The following is a 20,939-nucleotide window of genomic DNA, read 5'->3' as shown; positions in this document are numbered from 1 at the left end:
GAGGGTGCCTGACCTATCTGCCAGAGGAAATAATACTTGAACCAGGTTTGTCTGGTTGATTGTGTATCTACAGCGAAATCTAGAAGGACAAAGAGGTTACTCAAGTTCAGAGATTAGGCAGACATCAGAAGATAATCATGTTTTAAAGAAGGAAGTCTAAAGGCTGTCGCAGAAGAAAACCAATTCTGTGAGTCTCCGTCTCATTGTGTGGCTGCTCGGCATCTTCTCTTGAGCTTCTGTTCAGGGTTGGGAACTCTGGGTGGGTCTGAAAAAGGAATCACTGACCAACATCAGTGCTCAAGCTAGAAATTAAGACTGCGACACACAAACACTCACATGAACACACGCACTCACACAAACACTCACATGAACACACGCACTCACACAAACACTCACACACACACGCATTGTGCACAGCTGGACAAAGGCCCATAACTACAGATGATGATTGCAGTAAGTGGATGATTTAAAATGAAATTAAACGAGACAGAAATGCAATTCAAAATTGAACAATTCTTCCACATGTGAGTGACAACCTTGGCATTTGAAATGTAGTTAGCATTTATTCCTATCTAATTGCTCAACAGTAGCATTTATTGAGGCCAGGGGCCTGATGGTTCTCATGAAACATAATTAGGCCCAAGCCTACACCAATTACCTCCTCCTCATCACTCTCAATACCTCTGTGGAGGAAGCAATGGATATGATCAAACCAGAGAGCGATATAGAGAGTGAGAGAGACAGAGAAAGAGAAATAATAAAGACATCAAACATTTCTTATCAGTTGGAAAACTAGTGGTTCAATGGCGCCCTCTGCTGGATGTCTGCTGCATCTCCCTGGTGCTGAAGGACTACTGTGCCGCAAACAATGTTACATAATATAAATGAGGTATATATTCACATGGGGTGGAGTATGGTTGTAGGAAGACAAATTGATCTTGTGACTTTCTGTTATGAGGCCCAGCCTCATCAAACCTGAGCCGCTTGATCACTCCGTCTCCAGAGATGTAGAAATGAAATGAGAATTAGAAGCACCGTGCAGGATTAAGTTTGACCTAATCCTACATTTGACCTGGGAAACCTTCAAGGGGATCAGCCCCAAGAAATCCAGTGTACCTGTGCTTGTACTCCTAGGGAGGGTATGGCTCAGTGGTTAGAGCCCTTAACTGCCTATCAAGAGGTTGCAGGTTCAAATGTCCTCTTTACTGCATGCTGCAAAATGAATTTGTTATTCACTCATCAATCATTATTACACTATTGTACTTTTTACAAATGACAATAAACTTGAAACTTCGAGTTTCCAGACTTGAGTTCAAGTCGTTTGTGCAGGTGTGCAGGATGCTTCAGTCAGATAGTTCTGTGAGTCCCATGTTTTTCTAAACTATCCTGTAAGTTCAAATATGGCTCAAATACCAGTACATGCTAAAATGCCAGGTAACTTGAAGAAGTATAGGAGTAGTTTATCGATAGAGAAAAGAGACACAAGGTTGAAAAGCAGATACATTGCTTGGTCTTTTAGGAGAAGGAGAGAGAGAGCAATTTAGCTTGCTATGACAGAAATTAGGTTTCAGGATTTTTATTGGGAAATGTGGCTAATTGCTCAGTGCAATACTTCCTGCTGTTGGTGAATTGCTGAATATTCACTACACAATCTATTTGTGAGACATATTGAGTTCGAATTGAATTTAAACATTCTGTACAGCATGAGGTTACATGAAACATGTACATACATGAAGAGCAATCAGTGCATGAAAAATTGATTTAGCAAATATAACTTAGGTTTTTAATAAATAATCACATCATAAATATCATGAATGCAAAAGGTGTTGACACAATATTCAACTCTGCGTTTATACTGTAGTTTAACATAAACATGAGCACAATGAATATACACATTGTCGAGGCACTATTGCATCAGTTAATCAATCTTAGAGTGGCTTCAGAAAAAGCTTGTGTGCCACTCTGCCCACTATCACCTCCCTTCAAAAGTTTAACTCCCTCCATCCCTTCGTCCATATTCTTCCCACTCTACATCATCCCCTCTATCCCTCCCATCAACAGACTGGTATTCAGTAATGATCTTTAAGACCCTCTGCGCCCTCTAGGGTCTACAGCCTGTGTCGTTGTCTGAATGGCAAATTAGGAAAGAAATAGCAATGCATATTTGATGTGAACAGAAGATCTTCATAAAAATGTGTTTTTAAAGTGACGTTCCATTTAAAGGGGACAGATTGAGAGAGGGAGAGAAAGTGAGACGGAGAGTGAGTGAAAACAAGAGAGAGGGAGAAAAAGATAGAGGGCGCGAGAAAAAAGGAGTGGGAAAAAAGAGAGAGGGAAGAGGAATGAGAGAAAGATGTAGTGGGAGAGAAAGAGAGAGAGAACAAGTCTAGAGCAATACAGGATCATTGATTATCTATATGCTTCACACATACAGTTTTTTGGTAAAAAAAAAAAAAAAGTGTGTTTACCCTAAACATTGGTAATGCATGTACCCCAAAACATCTCACAGCTCATTATTACTTAGACAGAAAGGCATGTGTTCCTAAAAATTCTACGCAAGTCACCTAGTGAGATGGATACTACATCTAGCCAGTAGAGTCTGGGTCTCCAGAAAGTTACAGTAGGGTAAGTAAAGGGAGTAACAGTTGGTAGCAGCAATGAGGGTGTAACCGTTGGGCCATTACACCTAGGTGTACTTTATCAGTAATGGAAGAGAAGCCAGTAACCAGTACCAGATCATAAACAGCAGTTACTAACTGTAGTCTCTTGGCCCTAGCCCTACTTAAGGCTGCTCTGCTTTGGCATCCTGGAGGCTAACAGCAGCTCAGAGTCCTCCTGGGGCCCAGGGCCCTTCATGGCCATACTGGCCCCCACCATGGCCGGGTAGCTCCTGTTCCTCCTCATCCCCTCCCCGAAGGGGGAGCCAGGTCTCCTCAGCCCCCCCAGGGGCCCCATGATGGGACTCGGGATCCCAGCCCTGGCCCCCGGACTCCCACCCACCCCCAGCCGCTTCACCTTGTCAACCAGGTTGAGGTTGTGGACGGTCACGCTCACGTCCGTCTGACTCTCGCAGTCCCTCCCCCTCTGCCGGCTTCGCCTCCCCCCCGTCACCTCTTTCAGGATGGAACGGGCCGGCTTGGACGCCAGGAAGTTGTCATAGGAGGGGCTCTTGAAGTCAAAGCCCAGGGTGGTCTCCGCCGTGCTGCCGGGAGGCAGAGCGGAGCCCCCCTGGCTGGTGGGAGAGTTTGGTGGGGTCGAGGGGCGCAGGGGGTTGGGCAGTGGGCCGCGGGGGAAGTTGGGGGTGACAGAGGTGCTGAACAGGCTGCCTTGGCCATGGTCCCATGGCTGTGTCTGATGGTACATGGCTGCAGAGATGCCCCTCTCCTGTAGGAGGCGCACTAACCCCAGAGAGGTGCTGGTTGTGCGTGTAGCATCCCTGGAGAAGAAAGCATTCCACTGAATGACCTTGTGCTAGATTATGAGTTCATATATCCGTGTGTGTGTGTGTATGTCTGTGTCTGTATGTTAATGCGAAACAGAGAGGGGGTTCGCATGGTTTCTATGTGTTCGCAGTGGCTGTATGTGTGTGACGTGTGTGTGTACCTGAGGTTAGTGGACGATTCAGAGGGTCTGAGACTGAGCCGGCGAGGGGTGCAGGGCGTGACAGCAGGGGTGGTCAGCAGAGCACTGGTCATCACACAGGATGATGTGGTCAGGCCAGAGTTCAGACTGGGGACGAAGAGAGAGGGGGTGACTGAGACAGCAGCCTCACTACGTGGTAACACGTGTGTGTGTTCCACATGTGTGTGTGTGTGTGTGTTCCTTACCTGGGAGTGACGCGTGTCAGCTCATCAGTAGGATGAAGGATCCTGCAGGTGGTGAAGGTGTAGGTAGAGCTAGTGTGGGCCATGCACTTCCCAGGATAGTACACCACTGAAACCACACACACGATATTTAGGATATTATACAGAATACAACCCATTCTCAAGCAAGTTCCTTGGGTATGAATGTGTGTACGTTGACTTACCAAGGGGGTCTGTGTTGCTGAGGTGGGGTGAGGGTGAGGATGGGGAGGAGGGTCCTTGGCTGGCAGGTGGGGCAGGGTTGGGGGTGATGGAGGGCAGAGCGGGGGAGGAGGTGGCAGAGGACGTGGGCAGACTCTGGAAGTACTGCTCTCCTGGTTCATCCTCCTCAAAGCCCCCCCATGGATACACCTGCAGACACACGCACATACAGAGTCAATGCTACCTTACATACTCAAAGACACAGGTACAGTACATGTACGGTAAAACAAACACACACACACACACCTGTTCCAGCTCCAGTTCCAGAGGCCTGTAGCCCTTCGGCAGCACCCCTGGCCGGGCGTCCAGGATCACGCCCAGGTGAGGCTGGGCCAACTGCTGCCAGTGGTGGAGGGTGGCAGAGCCTGGACACACACAAACACGCACAGGGACACACATTTCCACACATGCATGCAAAGCCACCCGCACACATGCATACACACACACACAGACATACAAATACACACACACACACACAAAGAGATATGAGACCCTAAAATGTATGGGTATACAGATTCTATAATAAAAATAGACATGTTTTCGAGTCCTCGACAGTTAACTGGGACCAGCCAGATTCAGAGAGACAGACGGGACACAGATGGCAGCAGACTTACTGATGATGAGTTGTGGAGAAAGTACACAGAGCTAAAGACAGATTGGATGCAAAATGATGAAAGATAGAAATGAATGACAGAAGAGATGGCTTTCATTAATGAAAAAATTAACATTTAATTGAGAGAAGAGTGAAAGAGAAATAACAGAAAAAGTTACAAATAGAAATGAAAAATGTACAGATTAAAACAAATAAATCAGATAGACATACAATTCACACATGTATCTGTTATAGCCACTGACTAAATGAAATGTTATGCTGCACTGTAGCTGCACTGTAGTATTATTGTAGCTTTGTAGTACACTGTAGTATTATTTTTGTCACAGCGCCTGTTAGCTGGGACCTTGTGATGTGTGTAGTAGATACAGACTGTTCTAGTCTGACCACCAACATACTGTAGAACTTGCATTTACATTTAGTCATTTAGCAGACGCTCTTATCCAGAGCGACTTACAGTAAGTACAGGGACATTCCCCCCAAGGCAAGTAGGGTGAAGTGCCTTACCCAAGGACACAACGTCATTTCGCACTGCTGGGAATCGAAACGGCAACCTTCTGATTAATAGCCGTGGGAGTCAGGTGGCTGAGCGGTGAGGGAATCGGGCTAGTAATCCGAAGGTTGCCAGTTCGATTCCCGGTCATGCCAACTGACGTTGTGTCCTTGGGCAAGGCACTTCACCCTACTTGCCTCGGGGGAATCTCCCTGTACTTACTGTAAGTTGCTCTGGATAAGAGCGTCTGCTAAATGACTAAATGTAAATGTAAATAGCCCAATTCCCTAACCGCTCAGCCATCTGACTCCCTGGACTATAGAAGTTGCTTTGTATAAAAGCATCTGCTACATGAACATAATGTTTTATATGTAAAAAAGATTGGTGTGGATACATATCTAACCCATTAAGGACAAATATATCAAATTACGATTACAAATTCACCTTATTAATTCGACATAAACTAACTAACTAAAAATGACATAAAGTTCCCTCTAAACCATAATAACGAACAGTTCATAATCTCACCAGCAGATGGAGTTGGTGTGTGTCTTTGTGTGCGTGTGTGGGCATAGGTGTGGGTGTGTATGTGTGTTCAGGGTATCTGTAGCCAGCCCCTAGGCTGGGTGTCTCTGTAGTGGGAGTGCTGGAAGCCGAACCCTCCGGACTTGCCATGATGCATGAGTGACCAGAAAGAGTTAAAGAGCATCAGAGAAAAAGGGCGCTCTCCTCTCTCTCTCTCTCCGTCTGTCTTCTTCCTTCCGACTCTTTCATTTTCCCACCTCCTCCCTCGCTCCCTCTCTCTCCTCAACCCACATGTTTTCCTCAAACCCCAACTTAACTCCCCTCTTCCTCCTAGCTCCTCTCTCTCCTCCTCTCTCTCCGCCTCTTCCATGGCCTCCCTCTCCCACAACTTCCTCTCCTGGAAGGTTGATCTTCTCCTCCCGGCCTGGTCCCTCTGTCTGGTTCCTCTCTCTAACCCTCCTTCCATTTTTCCCTCCATCCATCCTTCCTTGCCTCTCTCCATCCCCCCTTCCCTCTTCCCCTCCATCCATCCTTCCTTGCCTCTCTCCATCCCCCCTTCCCTCTTCCCCTCTCTCTGTCTGTCCTTGCCTCTCTCCATCCTTCCATCTCTCCCTCCCTCACCTTCCAGGGGTTTGACGATCTGCAGCTTGTCGGGGAGGTAGGGGCGGGAGGCCCAGAGGTGAAGACCCCCCAGGGACATGATGCTGTCTGAGGGGGTCATGGCCCCCCCATGCCCCCCCTCCGGCACGCCTCCCCCTCTCCTCCGCACCCGGTCCTCCTCGAAGAAGCGCCTCTCGCTCAGGTTGTTCTGGCGACGCAGCGACAGCCTGCGCAGGGCCAGCCTGAGGTCCTCAACGCTGGCCTTCTTGTCACGGCCGTCCACACTGTTTGCCAGATCAGAATGTATGCTTAGTTCACAGCTGACCAACCCGGTTCCTGGAGAGCTGCCACCCTGTAGGTTTTCACTTCAACCCTAATACAGCACGTCTGATTCTAAGAATGATCTGGTTTTAATAATTATCTAGTTGTCTGTTACAAGCTAAATCATGTTTCTTGTTCTTACGAATGGGGTTGGAGTGAAAACCTTCAGGAGGGTAGATCTCCAGGAGAACGGTTGGCCTGGTTTGGTTGGTATACTCTTATAGATATGATACAGTCTCTATGAGGTAATCAAATATGGTGGAATTAAAGGCGCAGGGCAATATTCTAACCTGTTCTGGTTGGATGCCGTTTCCATCAGCATGCTCTGGGTGCGGTTGTCGAGTGCAACGCCGTTGCCGCTGTCACCGCCATAAAGGCTGGGCGTGGCCGCGCCGCTGGAATGGGGGGAGGTGCGAGACGAGAGCGACTGATTGGACCCTGGGATGTTGGCGTTGGACGGGATTGGTGAACGCTGTCTGACTGTCTGGTTGATGTTCTTCACCGTCTCAAACACACGCTTTCGGTGGACCCTGAACACACACACACACACTTGGGGGTTACAGGACTGTTTCATGGTAGGTCCAGGTGTGAGTGTGTTTAGGGGGAACTGAAGACTGAGTACTTCTGCTCCTCGCAGTCCGGATCCTCCATACTCAGTTCCTTCCTCATGGTCCCCTCAATCTCAGCAGCTAGAGAGTCCTGCAGCAATCACACACACACACACACACATTATAACACACTGTAATACATGTTAACTCTCAATAATACAGGAATATACTGTGTACACACACACAATAACACGTGTCAGCGCACACACCATAGGGTAGAGGCCCAGGGGGTGGAAGCGACGGGGGGTCCCTGCAGGGTAGTTCCTGTTCCTCAGGTTCTTCAGCTCCTCCTGGGCCTCGTGGAGCATCTCGATGCACTCTGAGTACTTCTCCTCCAGCTCCTGAAGCTGTAGGGAGGGAGGGAGGGAGGGAGGAAGGAGGGGGGGGGGGCAAGAGGGGTGGAGACAGAGATGCAGAGGAAGAAAAAGAGGGGAAAGAAAACGGGAGGGAGAAACATGGAGGGGGAGAGAGAAGGAGAGAGATGGGCTGAGTCCCAGCTAGTCCCGGTGGGATTAGCTTCCAGAGAACACACAGTCAGTGAGGGTACATGAGTACTGGTGGAGACCAGTGGGTGAGCTGGTGAGGTGTGGGGTCCCACCTCTGCTGTGAGCTGTCTCTGGGCATCCTTAGCTGCCCCCAGATGCTGAGCAAGCTCCTCATTCTCCACTGCAACCTTGAGACGCACGCACACGCACAGAAATAAAGGTATGTCAGTGGGAGCATATGTTGGGAGGAGCAATTTTACAAATGTACAGGAAAATGTGATCTGTGTTGAGTGCGTGCTTCTGGCCATGCGAATGTGCGTATGAGTTTGTGTGTGTGTGTGTGTGCTCACAGATTTGGCCTTCTTCTGCAGGTCCACTATCTGGGAGAGCAGGTGTGTGACCTCCTCCTGCTGTCTGGCCGCGTCCTCGGTCTTACGAGCCAGCTCCTCCGCTATGACAGAGATCTGGAGACTGGACAACCCTGAGGAGAGGGAGAGAGAGTGGATGAGAGAGGATTAGAAAGAGGGAGGTAAGGAGGCAGAGAGAGAGAGAGAGGGGTATAAAGACAGGAGTAAGAAGTCATACAAATTATAAGAGAGACAGAAAGATACAGAAAGAAAGACAAAAAGAGAGAGGGGGACAAATAGAGAGGGGGGGAATTGGGAGCGAGAAAGGATGAGAGACAGGGAGAAAGTGAGGGGAATAGAGAGAGTGAAAGAGATAGAGGGAGAAAGAGAGAGGGGGGAATAGAGAGGGGGTTGAGGCAGAGTTCCCACACTCACTGAGTTCGTTGACACAATCGTTGACCAGCTGCTGCTCCTTCTCCTCATAGGTCTCAGTCTCAGACTTCAGATGACACGCCTGCACACACACACACACACAGACATACACACACACACACACACACACACACACACGTAAGAGCTCTATTGAAAACATAACCATCTATGGGCTATAGTGTTTGTGTGTGTGTGGCCATTTGCTTTACTCGTGTAAAGTTTGAAGTACGTGTTTACCTCTGAACGTAGAGACAGGTTCTCATCCTCCAGCTCCTTCAGTTTCTTCTGCAGGGTGTTGGATCCACACCCGCCAGAGGCTCCTCCCAGCTTACTCCTCCTGCCCCGACACACAGACAGAAGGACATGACTGAAAGTACACACAACTTGGTCTGTTTGTGGTGATTATGCCTGTGTGTGTGTGTGTGTGTGTGTGCGTGTGTGTGTGAGTGAGTGTGTACTAACGTTGGGGAGCCTGTGGATTCGTCCTCACTCTCCTCTGCTGCGTTGTAGAACTGCAGCAGCTCATCCTTCAGGTTCAACTCATGGTGCAGCTGGGCCACCTGGGGAAGACCACAGGGTTAGGTGTGTGTGTGTGTGTGTGTGTGTGCGTGGGAGAGAGAAAGAGACAGCATGTGTGTGTGTTCTTATGAACGTGAGAGACCCAGCATGTGTGTGAGTGTGTGTACCTCCTCTGCAATATGTCCCACTTGCTCCTCCAAGTACTCATTTTGTTCAGAGAGTGTTCGGTTTTTCTTGAGAAGGGATTGGCCAATCTTGGCGGCCAGCTCCAAATCCCTCTCTTTCTATTGGTGGAGAGGACGGGAGGGAAGACAAAGTGTCAGCAGTGAAGATTTGATAGGTAGATTTGTATAATGTATCTCTAGATTGCTGGTGAAACAACCTCTGATTTAAAGAGTAGCCAATAGAACTAAAATCCAGTCAAATAGAAGCGTACTTCTTCCAGCAGACGTGTAACAGCATCGATGTCATTGTAGGTCTTCGTCATCTGGCCCACTCTGTCTGCACATAGCACTGTGGAGAGAGAGAGAGGGGGGGGGGGAGAGAGAGAGAGAGAGGGGGGGGAGGGGGGGGGGAGGGAGAGAGAGAGAGAGGGGTGGGGGAGTATAAAGACAGGAGTAAGAAGACATAAAAATGACAAGAGAAACAGAGGGAGAGACAGAGACAGAGAAAGGAAGAACAAGAAACTGTATATTTCACATCAACTTATGGACAAGGAAAACAATGTATATATGGGAGAGGAGGTGTTGCTAGTGAGAGGGAGGGTTCAGTGAAGGGTAGTGTTTTCCATGGCGCACACGGGTGCTACCCTCCCACCCCCCCCCCCCCCCCCCCCCCCCACCCCCCCCCCCCCCACCCCCCCCCCAGACTGGTATCGACCTCAGAGCTGGGATCCATACACAGTGGGACACTGTTGGATAAAACTGCCTACCCCTTTTGCTTCTAATTAGTAATTGAAAATATTTTCCTTCTGTGCTCGTTTAATGGAGTAGCACAGTAGAATACAGATCAGGATATCTACCCTGTACATGTCCTGACCTAGTATGAGCAATCTAGCGGTCTGATGTAGCGCTGGGAGCTTATAGGGTTTTGATGTAAGAGTGTGTGTGTGTGTTCACATGAGTGTATGATTGCGTGTATGTCCATGACTGTGTGTGCGTCTGTGTGTGTAGGCCTGCGGGCAAACGAGCCAGAAGTGAACCTGCTCACAGAGCCACAGCTTAATGAGGAGCTCAGGGGCCGATGAACTACAGTGTACAAACCCTGTACACTCAGAATCAGCCTGGCTAGCTTTGCTGCTACATGGCCAGCCATCTGAAACCACAGTTCATAGAAACGTGTACATCTCCAGCAAGCCCACCAACACAGATACTAAGTACACGCACAGTAAACTACAGATGCTAACTACACACACATTAAACTACAGATGCTAACTACACCCATTAAACCACAGTAGTTAGCATCTTTAGTTTAATGTGTGTGTAGTTAGCATCTGTACACACACACATTAAACCACAGAGGCTAACTACACACGTTAAACTAAAGATGCTAACTACACACACATTAAACCACAGATGCTAACTACACACAGTAAACTACAGAAGCCAACTACACAAAAAGTAGACTTGACCTTGAGTAAACTATACAATGTCCAATCTAACAATATAATCTGTTTCTGATTCATAAATTACACTTTTTTTCTAATCTTGTTTTTTGTTTTTTCTATATAGTGGAATCCAAACCATTTAACAACTACAGTGAAACTCAGCACACAGACATACTATCCATAGAAGCAAAAACAACACACACCGCTGTTATCTCTCTCTGTCTCTCTTTCAGACCAACAGCAGCTTTACCATTTACGCTCTCCTCATAGTACCAGCTGTCCGGCTCAAAGCCATCATCCGTTAGTCTCTCCATCCATCTCTCTTCATCCATCTCTCCTCTTGTTTCCACAGTGACTACAGCAAGATTGGATCTAGCCATCCCTGTGCAATCAACCTCTTGTGTGTGGGTCCAGCACACTCACAAACACACACATGCACCCACACACACTCAGACAGTCCTACACTGAGTCACAGCTAGTCCTAGTATAATTAGCTTCCTGAGTACACACACTCAATACCAACCCTTCCACAGGGCAAAGGGGGGAGGGAGAGAGAGAGAGAGAGAGAGAGAGAGAGAGAGAGAGAGAGAGAGAGAGAGAGAGAGAGAGAGAGAGAGAGAGAGAGAGAGAGAGAAAGAAAGAGAGAGCAACTTAAGTACAGTTGAAGCGGAACAAACCTTCGGATTGGAGGAAAGCCAGTGACAGTAAATCAAAGTGGGAAGATTCAGGAAGACCTGCCCTACCACCCATTCTGCTTTCGTTGACTTCCACACAATGTCTCTGTCTCTCTCTACTTCCCTTTTTTACCTCCCTGCATCACTCAGGGAAAGAGCGTCCGCCTGTAAAACCTTGGTTGCCATTGTGACCATCCTCAAATCTCCATGGAGACGTCCCAGTATGGACAAACAGAAATATATATAAAGCAGAAATAAATAAATATACACAAGAACCAAGTCTCACATATATATACACAAAGACAGATACACTGATACACACACACACTTACAGAAGTACTTGAGAGTCTCCTCTATCTGCTCCGTGGTCAGGTCGACCCTGGCGCCCGGTGAGAGGAGCGGTGTGTGTAGCCAGTCATCGTGGTCGTAACCGTAGACGGTGTCAGCCCGGAGACGATACACCGGCAGCTGCTCCTCCAGAAGACTGATGATCTCAACCTCCGGCAGGTCAGTACTGTTACACACATCTGACAGAGAGAGAGAGAGAGAGAGAGAGAGAGAGAGAGAGAGAGAGAGAGAGAGAGAGAGAGAGAGAGAGAGAGAGAGAGAGAGAGAGAGAGAAAGAGATTGTATTATGTTTACTTAGCGCAACTAAAAGACGTAGTATGTTGCCATCTAGTGGTGTTTAGTAAAAACACATTTGTTTCCCTCAAGAACTTTCTCATAGAAGTGAACTTTCTCCAGTTATTTAATGTATTTTCCTCTGCCTATATTTTAATCCACACACACACACACACTAGGTTTCGGTAACCCACACAAATGTTCTCTTGCATGGATGCAAACACACACACCTGTGATGGTCTCGGCGTCCCTGCAGTGTGGAGGAGCCGGGTGTGTGTTGGGCTGGCTGGGTTCCCCCTCGCTCACATACTGCTGCTCCTGGCTGGTGAACAGGCCAAGCTCCGGGGCTGGTTCTGGGTCTGGGGCCAGGGGCAGGGAGGAGTCTGGGGCGGCCAGCTTGGCTAACCTTTTACCGGGGCAGAGGAACTGGGGCCATGGGCCTGTGGAGCTGGAGATTCACCCGCCGAGCTGGCAGGATCCTGAGGGGAGGCAATGGGAAGTGGCTGTCTGGGCCTGAAACAAAGAAAAGGGGAGGAAGATGGAAAAAGAGAGAAATGAGAGAGAGAAAGAGGCACACAAACAGCAACATTACCCTCTACGTAAACCATTTAGGACTCTCTTTGTTCTCTTTCAAAGCTGAAATATAAAAAGCTGACTGCACTGTGCTGCGTGGCATGAGTGGTTATGTGTGTGCGACGTGCTTGTGTGTGTGTGTGTGTGTGTGTGTGTGTGTGTGTGTGTGTGTGTGTGTGTGTGTGCAAACTTACTGTGCATTGTCCTCTGGTTCTAGACCAGCAGTACTGTAGTGGCCTGACCTTGCAGTCCTGACTCTACAGTATAGACTCTACAGCTCTGCAGTATTGACGTTACAGTAGATACAGTAGAGGGATCCAGTGCTGAAATCACCTCAGCGTAAAGTGTGAGATTAGTGAAAGGTTGGGATCACAGAGTCACTAGCTGGGGGAGCAGCCTAAATATAGACCTGGGTAGCAGAGAGAGATGAGACAGGAGGGAGGTTGTGTGTACATGTGTGTGTATGTGTGTGTGTGTGTGTGTGTGTGTTTGTACATGTGTGTGTGTCTCCACACTGCAGTTTGCTGTACTAAGAGCTACTTGGTGTGTTTCCACTACATAACATGATAGACACCTGGAAACAGACCTATTAGATGATCATAACAAGAAACACCGGCCTGATTTTACTATGGGCTTTGGGGCTACAGTGGGGTTTCCATACACATTCACACACAAACACATTACTATGTAGGGATGAACCTGTCTGGCACATGTACCTTTCAATATCCTCTTTACATAACCTTCTTATAGAGGGATGGAACATTATATATGATTTGACTATCGAACCAGAGTGGGGGGGTTAGGAGGCAAATGTCCAGCTCGAGGTCTGTAAACATGCCTTCCACCTCAATCGAAACCATCCCCTGGTCGATGCTGCATCTATGACTATCAGCATCACAGTATTACAAACACTGCTGGTGTACGGTAATGTCAGTGCTGGGTCCTTCTACAACAGTGGTCTTCAACACTGTCCTGCATGTTGGAGATGTTTCGCTGCTTCAGCACACTTGATTGAAATGAATGGGTCAACAGTGGGCCCTGCTCCTGGGGTTGAAGACAACTGTTCTAGAAAGCAAAAGCACGCCTAATGCCATGTTGCTATACCGTTACAATATCTAGCTGGTTCAATTGGCGGTGAGGTCTGAGCCACGTTCGCCTCTGTAAGACACAATGTAGCTAATTCTGCTCAGTAGCCTGCAGCATTGCCAACGAACACTTATAAAACCCGAGCATGCGACATTTATGAATTTGTATCTTCTCTGAGGGTGGGGCTTCCGTTACATCGTGATGTCGCGTCACTGATGCGGCTTGTCTCTCACATACAGGGACAACATTGTAAAATGGTTACAAAATTACCGCATTCATAACTGTAGGAAAGGAGTTCTATGACCCTACGGCATGTAGTTCGAAGAAATTACGTGAATACAATTGACAAAACGAGGTTACACGTTGTGCGTAAAATGTCAAATGCGGTCACTCACAGGATAAAAAATGCTGATGACCGATTCCTCAAATCTTCCAACAGCAAATCCCCGGCGACAGCAGACAGCGTCAGTTCAATTGGATGCGATACATTACCGGTGGTGATCACGCGGTAAAATGAGTATCCTGGCCTCGTTCTTAGATAGAACTTTGATGACCAGTTGACCGTTCTTTTTCCAGACTGCACCTCGATGACAAATCTCTACAGTCAAGGTCACGTTAGATTTATTCCAAAACTCGAATCTGACCCATTCCACGCTCCCTTCCCTACAGCCATCTCTCTCTCTCTTCCTCCCTTTCTCTGCCCCGCTATTACCGAAACACCGACCGATCCGTTCGTGACGTCACAACGCACAGCAAAGTGCACTGTTCTACGCTGTTCTCGCAAATTTGTTATATACAGGATTGTGTGTATAAAGATAAATGACGTTTAACTGACTTGATCATCTGCGCTGCGATTCTTTGTCTCACTTCTTGTTCGTTACATTTATGTGTGTGTATGTATGTATGTATGTGTGTGTGTGTGTGTGTGTGTGTGTGTGTTAGGAAGATAAGCAGGGAGAGAGAGAGAGAGAGAGAGAGAGAGAGAGAGAGAGAGAGAGAGAGAGAGAGAGAGAGAGAGAGAGAGAGAGAGAGAGAGAGTGGGCGCTGCATGACGCGGCATGGCATGGCTGTGGATGCCACCTGCCCACTTACCCTCCACTGACTGAATGAAGTGTGTGAGTTGGGGACACAAAGAAATCATTGTCTGGTCACACTTGGCTGTGTTTTAAACCAAAACGGTTCCGTCCTTCCATCTGCCTGCGCCCACTTGAGTAACAAAATGCACTCTTCTATTGGTCCAACTTCCTGAGCTGCATATGTACTTGGGTTCAGGTTCAGTCAAAAGGCTGATTACAAGAATGTTTCCAGCTGTGATTTGTCAACAGGGCCTTTCCTGTAGGGCTCCATCTGGGTATGTCTAGTTCCACTTATCACCACAAGGTGTCACCATAGTGCCTCGAATAACAGCATCCCAACCATCACTGGAATGTTTGTACGTGCGTTAACTGGTCCTTATGAGAGGCCGTTTAGGAAATCATTCAGACTGTACTTACACAAACAGGACAGAAACAATACAGCCCTGCCCTGAAATGCACCCCATGTAATTACTAGTATGAGTAACAAGAGTAAGTTTCATGCATGTGGCACTTTCCTAGTCAGAGTTGGGGGTGCATTTTTTGGCAAGACACAATACGTTGTGTTTCAGGTGTTTGTGTAAGGGACAGGCTGAATGATTTCCTAAACGGCCTCTCATAGGGCCGCGTGAAGCACCACTTCCAAATGATGCCAATTTAATGTCTTCTTATATCCTCTGTAGAGCATGCTTCAACAAAAAACACGATCCTGCAGTGTCAAATATTTGCTGTTACAAATAAAAAATCATATGATAATGACAGACCCTGGAAAACAATCTGATGCACTCAATGTGCGCGCCACCGAACCTGAGCATCCTTCTTTGTGCGCTACGATTGGTCGTCGGTCATCTCCCGTGGCTCTCATGTTTTGTAACACGGCAGCATGGGAAACAAGGCATTCCAAAACAGTGTAATAAAATAACCTTTTTTGTGTGTCATATTTGTAGACTCATTTGTTTTCTATTTTATCTATGCGATTATAGTTGTGCTATTATATACTGGCTAGTTAATCTGTTACCCTTCGAGCGCTTCATGTTTGGCGATATGAAATTACATAAAAAGGCTATTACGCGTGCGCGCAAATGTTTTTCTTTGTGGGTGAATGAAGAACAAGTTAGAACAACCACATGGGTTGAAATGAGGGTTTTTACTGGGGGTTTTTAAACTGTGAACATGGACAACTAAAGAGGAGGTAGAAAGTGTTTGCGTCTTGGTTCTCGTGTTCCATGTGGAAACCTCATAGAGGATGATGGTATCTGCCCATTATCTGGCACACCGCGGATTATTTTTGACAGTGCTCCTTTCCACTTTCCGCTCGTTCCCACCAACACCTATAGGTTTTTGGTATCTACATATAAGTCTGCATATGAACTACTGGCATCCTTATCGTTGACGTTCTATTTGTTTTAGTGGGAGTCTGTTCGCGTTTCCAGACTGCAGTCTATTTTAAAGAGCTATAATTTGCCTAAATAACAACATGAATTTTGATCAGATTCTTTCGGCGGTGGGAGGTTTTGGAAAGTACCAAAAAATTCTGTATGTGTGGATATGCCTGCCCCAGATCTTACTTGCGTTTCACATGATGGTGAGCATCTTTACTGGGGCTACACCGCCCCACAGATGCCGGGGGAGCTCGAGTTCAGTTCCAGGCAATCTTTCATCCGTAGCCGTTAACTTCAACCTGAACCTCAGCATCCCGGACCCGCTCGCAGAATCATCCTGCTTTGCCATGGGCAATCTTGGGAATCGGACTACGGCTGCCCCATGCGAGCATGGATGGGTGTACAGCAAAGATGTTTTCGAGAGTACAACAGTCACGGAGGTAAAGTAAATCAATGAACTGTTGTGAAACTGGTCTGGAGAAAGTCTTTATCGTTCACGTCCGTGAGTGTCTAGTGTGTAGTGTATTCAAATCACAATGTAGGGTTAGTTGTGGTGTACACGTTTAGTTTCATTACACCAAAAGAATAACATGGAACACTTAATAGACAGCTTTTTAGAGGACTTGCCCACTGAAACTTGCAGGATTGTTTTATTTTCTCCTTGTTCCAGAACTCGAATTGACACACACACTGTCACTCACCACAATGTTCCTGTGTGCGTTCTCCATAGTGGGACTTGGTGTGTGACCAGGCAGGCTTGAACAGTCTGGGCTCCTCTATCTACATGTTTGGCCTGCTGGTGGGGGCTGTGCTGTTCGGCGCCATGGCTGACAGGTTTGTGGGCCAGGAATACCCCACCTCACCACCTCCCTCCCACCCTCTCCCTTCTCTGACCTTTCACCTTGGACATCTGACTGGGATCACAGACACAGTGTCATATGTCATATCTATCTCACGTATGTGTCTCTGTCTTTCTCGGTCTCACTATACGTTGCCTGTCTTTCTCTCTCTCTTTTTTTTGTTCATCTCTCACTCTGTCTCTCTGTCTCTCTCTCTCAGGTACGGTCGACGTTTCTCCCTGCTCCTGTCCCTGGCCCTACAGACTGTGTTCGGCGTGGCCGTCGCCTTCGCTCCCAACTTCCCCGTGTACGTGGTGCTGCGCTTCATCGTTGGCACCTCCATATCAGGAGTTATTATCAACGCCTTCGTACTGGGTACACACACCGGTCGCGTCAACACACCGAAAACACACGTACGCATGTCCATGCAGGCCTCTCATATCTATGCACGCCTCTAATACACACACACACTCAGTGTAATGTTTCATGTTGTAATGAGATGTCGCTCGTTCGAACCATTTGCGATCTCTAAATCAAATCTGTCACACGTCTTGTCCAATTCCCAGAAATCCCATGGCTAATCCCTCCCTCACTCCCTCTCTCCTAGCTCCAAACCCCATGCAGCTTCTAACCCAGCTCGCCCCCTGCCAATCCCTTTCTTTGTCCCCTGACTGTACCTCTCCCACTCCCCCCTCTCCCCTCTCCCTGACCCCCCACAACCCCCTTCTCTTCACAGGTACCGAATGGACCTGCACTAAGAGACGCATGCTGGCTGGTATAATCACTGACTATGCCTTTGGGTTTGGTTACATGCTAGTGGCAGGTATAGCTTTCCTCATTCGCGACTGGAGAAAGCTACAGCTGGCAATATCAGCACCTGGCTTTCTGCTGATCTTCTATATATGGTGAGGAGGACACACACACATCAACCACCACACACACAGCGTGTGTGTCTTATCTCTGGATAAGAGCGTCTGCTAAATGACTAAAATGACTAAATGTCTAAACCAAACATGGTCACACCCACATTGAACATGCTAACACTTCTTCAACCGTTTACGCCTATCTCCCTTATCTCTTTCTAACTGACTGTTTCTCTCCCTCCCAGGGTACTACCTAACTCGGCCAGGTGGTTGCTAGCCAATGACAGGCAAGAGGAGGCCATTGCTCTCCTGCGCAAGGCAGCCTTAGTTAATGGACGAGAATTCCCTCCTACAGTACAGGTACCAACACACACACACTTGCCCACACACAATACACTCTCTCAGTGTCCATCTAATGCAGGTGTGTGTGTGTGTGTCAGGTGGAAAGGTGTCAAATGGCAGCTCGAGGGAGGCAGAGTTTTTCTGCAGCAGATCTTGTGCGAACACCCCAGATGAGGAAGAGAGCTCTCATCTTGTTCTATGTCTGGTAATATGTTTGTTTTTCTCAGTATACTGCTATATGACCACGAGGATGTTTTCTTTTCGCTCATATCTTTGAGTGTTTACATGTGTGTGTGTGTGACTCCCTCTCACCTCTCCCTCCTCTTCTTTCCTTTCTGCAGGTTTGTGAATGTGTTGGTGTACTACGGACTGTCTCTGGGCGTGTCAAGGCTAGGGACGGATCTCTATCTCACCCAGTTTGTGTTTGGAGTGATCGAAATCCCAGCCCGGTCATTGGTCCTCCTCTTCCTACCCTTTAGCCGCCGCCTTTCCCAGAGTGCATTTCTGGCCCTGGGCGGAGCGGCTTGTTTACTAACACTCCTGGTTCCAGAAGGTACTCTTTGTGTGTGTTCAATGTGTTTTCCTTCAGGATCAATAGAGTGAGTAGAATTCAAATGTGTGTGTCTCTGTACCTGCAGGACATTTTTAAACGTCCGATCCATATTCCTTCTCCACATCCGCCTCTGTGCTATCCATCCCTCTTCCCTCCTTCCTCCTCTCCCTCCCCTTCTAAGAGCACTCTAACCTGAGGACTGCCCTGGCGATGGTGGGGAAGTTTGGGATCACCGCCTCTTTCGCCGTCATCTACGTTTACTCTGCCGAGCTGTTCCCCACGGTGCTCAGGTAGGTGAACCTGGAAACACTGCCATCTCTCCGAATAATTATTTCATCCTTAAGAATAAGAATAATATATTCGACTTCCAGATGCTTTACAGAGTCTACACACTGGGTAAAATGACCTTTTATTTCATAATCTTCCATGAGAACTGTAAAAATCTATGTTGTTTGTGTATTTTTGTTTGTGTACCCACAGGCAGACAGGGATAGGCGTGTCCAGTATGTTTGCCAGGATGGGTGGTGTGTTGGCCCCGATCATCAACATGCTACACACCCGGAGCCCCTCTACCCCCATGCTCATCTTTGGTACTGCCCCGCTCCTGGGCGCTGTCCTAGCCTTGGCACTGCCCGAGACCGCCAACAGACCCCTGCCCGACACGGTGGAGGACGCTGAGACCTGGGACACCAGGTAATGTCTACCAGATCTGTATCTGGCCCTGGGTCAAAACACTATCAAAAATCCTCTCTGATGCATTTTTGGAGCCTATGGGTACCAATGTGTCAGACAAGACCAATCAAGCACGGACAACTCATTGATTCTTAGTGGAAATTAGCAGTCCTCAGACTAGCGCTAGGGTTTGGGTTTGAGACAAGGCCCCCATTCAGTCCCCAGCCCTGTCTGACCTTACCAGAGACCAACAGTGTTTGCGCAGTGGGTGTTTTTAGCATTTACAGCCCACAGTGTGTTTGTTTGTGTCTTTACCAGGACTCCCCCTAAGGAGAGCCCAGGAGATTGTGGGGATCTGGGCCAATCCACAGGCAGCACTGAGGGGCAGGAACTGGAGCACCTAGCAACAAACTCCTGATCATTAAACCCTGTCACCCATGTACACGCACTCTACTCCATTCCTTATATGTGCTATGCAACAACAAACAATACAAAGGTCTTAATGTGCACAACGCAATGCAAGCTGAAGAACAACAAACACACATTTTCGTATGTCCATAAATACACAAAGAAATCAGTGTGTCACTGCCAAAGTTTGTCCATCTGTGTTTTCCCACACAGAAAAAACACGTATTTGAAATGGCTGAAAAACATGACTTTCTTTCTGCCCGTCGTTATTTTTGTGTTGTAAATATCCTAAACGCAGGCACTTCACACACACTCAGCCAACTTGGACAACTGCCAGCAAAGTACCATTGAGGTGCTGATTGAAGGACTAGCTGCTGAGAAAGCATCCGAATGGTTGAGTGAATGGATGTGATCCTATTGGTTAAGAGATCACACCAAGCACCTTTTGAGAATCACAAAGGACAAGTGGACATTATTTCTCATTACAAAAACAGATTGATGTTCCTAATGTGAGATGTTTTTAATAAGCATTTATTTAAAAAAAACAATAACTATCATGACATAATCTTGTGTGCCAATCCTGGACCTGTAGGGTCTGATAACAATGTATCAGTGTTTATATTTTGGTATATCTATGCTGTAGATTTTTCTGACAAAACAGCTGCCTGTTTTTAATCTTTTCTAGCTTTTAGCTCTTACAAGTGATCTTAAGAAGAGACTACGTGTACTGTTGTGATTTCTACTGTGTCTGTGTCCTGTGATGTAGCTCTAACGTAAGCATAAGAGTGGCCTGTATTTTACATAGCTCTACTGTAGCATTACTTGGCAGGTTTTTAAGTAAGTTCTGACATCGATAGGCATGGGTTAGGTTAAGAGTGTTTAGAGTGAAAATCAAAGACTATCAGAGCTTGGCTCACTTTTTAAACCCATTTACCTCTCCTGGTTTGAAAATACTGATTGACAAGATGCATGAAAACTCACCACTTTCCACACCCAATGATTTTATACAAATATAAGGCCTTTTGGGGTGAGTGTCCTGCACAGCTTTCTACAAGCTTGTTGGACTTAGTAAATTAGCATTCATTTTGTAACAGGTTGATTACTTGTGTTGAGTTTGTTATAAACATTTGATAATGTGATACTGAAGCATATTTGTACGTACTGAAATGTTATTGTTACTAGCGTGGTTGTAAAACATTTTAACACAGTATTATGAAGTGCTTTTATAGTGACGCCAAGCTTA

The 20,939-nt window shown here is 47.2% G+C and overlaps 2 protein-coding genes across 2 annotated transcripts; one reads left to right on the top strand and one right to left on the bottom strand.

The window, feature by feature from the left end:
- Positions 1-1,577: 1,577 nt before the first annotated feature.
- On the bottom strand, positions 1,578-11,675 carry LOC136961934 (trafficking kinesin-binding protein 1-like). The gene is made up of 17 exons (XM_067255442.1): positions 11,617-11,675; positions 9,441-9,517; positions 9,172-9,288; positions 8,948-9,045; positions 8,723-8,822; positions 8,489-8,567; positions 8,057-8,187; positions 7,820-7,894; positions 7,431-7,568; positions 7,236-7,312; positions 6,904-7,143; positions 6,314-6,576; positions 4,311-4,429; positions 4,028-4,214; positions 3,828-3,933; positions 3,604-3,729; positions 1,578-3,436 (listed from the first exon to the last, which is right to left on the bottom strand). Exons 2-17 carry the CDS (start codon positions 9,489-9,491, stop codon positions 2,779-2,781), a joined length of 2,565 nt encoding a protein of 854 aa, XP_067111543.1. The 5' UTR covers positions 9,492-9,517; positions 11,617-11,675; the 3' UTR covers positions 1,578-2,778.
- Positions 11,676-16,114: 4,439 nt separating this feature from the next.
- Positions 16,115-20,937, top strand: si:dkey-166k12.1 (solute carrier family 22 member 13). Its single transcript, XM_067255276.1, has 10 exons — positions 16,115-16,459; positions 16,750-16,853; positions 17,079-17,233; positions 17,595-17,763; positions 17,967-18,081; positions 18,162-18,268; positions 18,405-18,616; positions 18,798-18,906; positions 19,097-19,309; positions 19,607-20,937. Exons 1-10 carry the CDS (start codon positions 16,115-16,117, stop codon positions 19,704-19,706), a joined length of 1,629 nt encoding a protein of 542 aa, XP_067111377.1. The 3' UTR covers positions 19,707-20,937.
- The last annotated feature ends 2 nt before the right edge of the window (positions 20,938-20,939 follow it).

Source organism: Osmerus mordax, chromosome 18, assembly GCF_038355195.1.
Source record: "Osmerus mordax isolate fOsmMor3 chromosome 18, fOsmMor3.pri, whole genome shotgun sequence".
NCBI lineage: Eukaryota > Metazoa > Chordata > Actinopteri > Osmeriformes > Osmeridae > Osmerus > Osmerus mordax.
The sequence above is the reverse complement of the archived record's forward strand: the minus strand, read 5'-3'. Positions and strand labels throughout refer to the sequence as shown.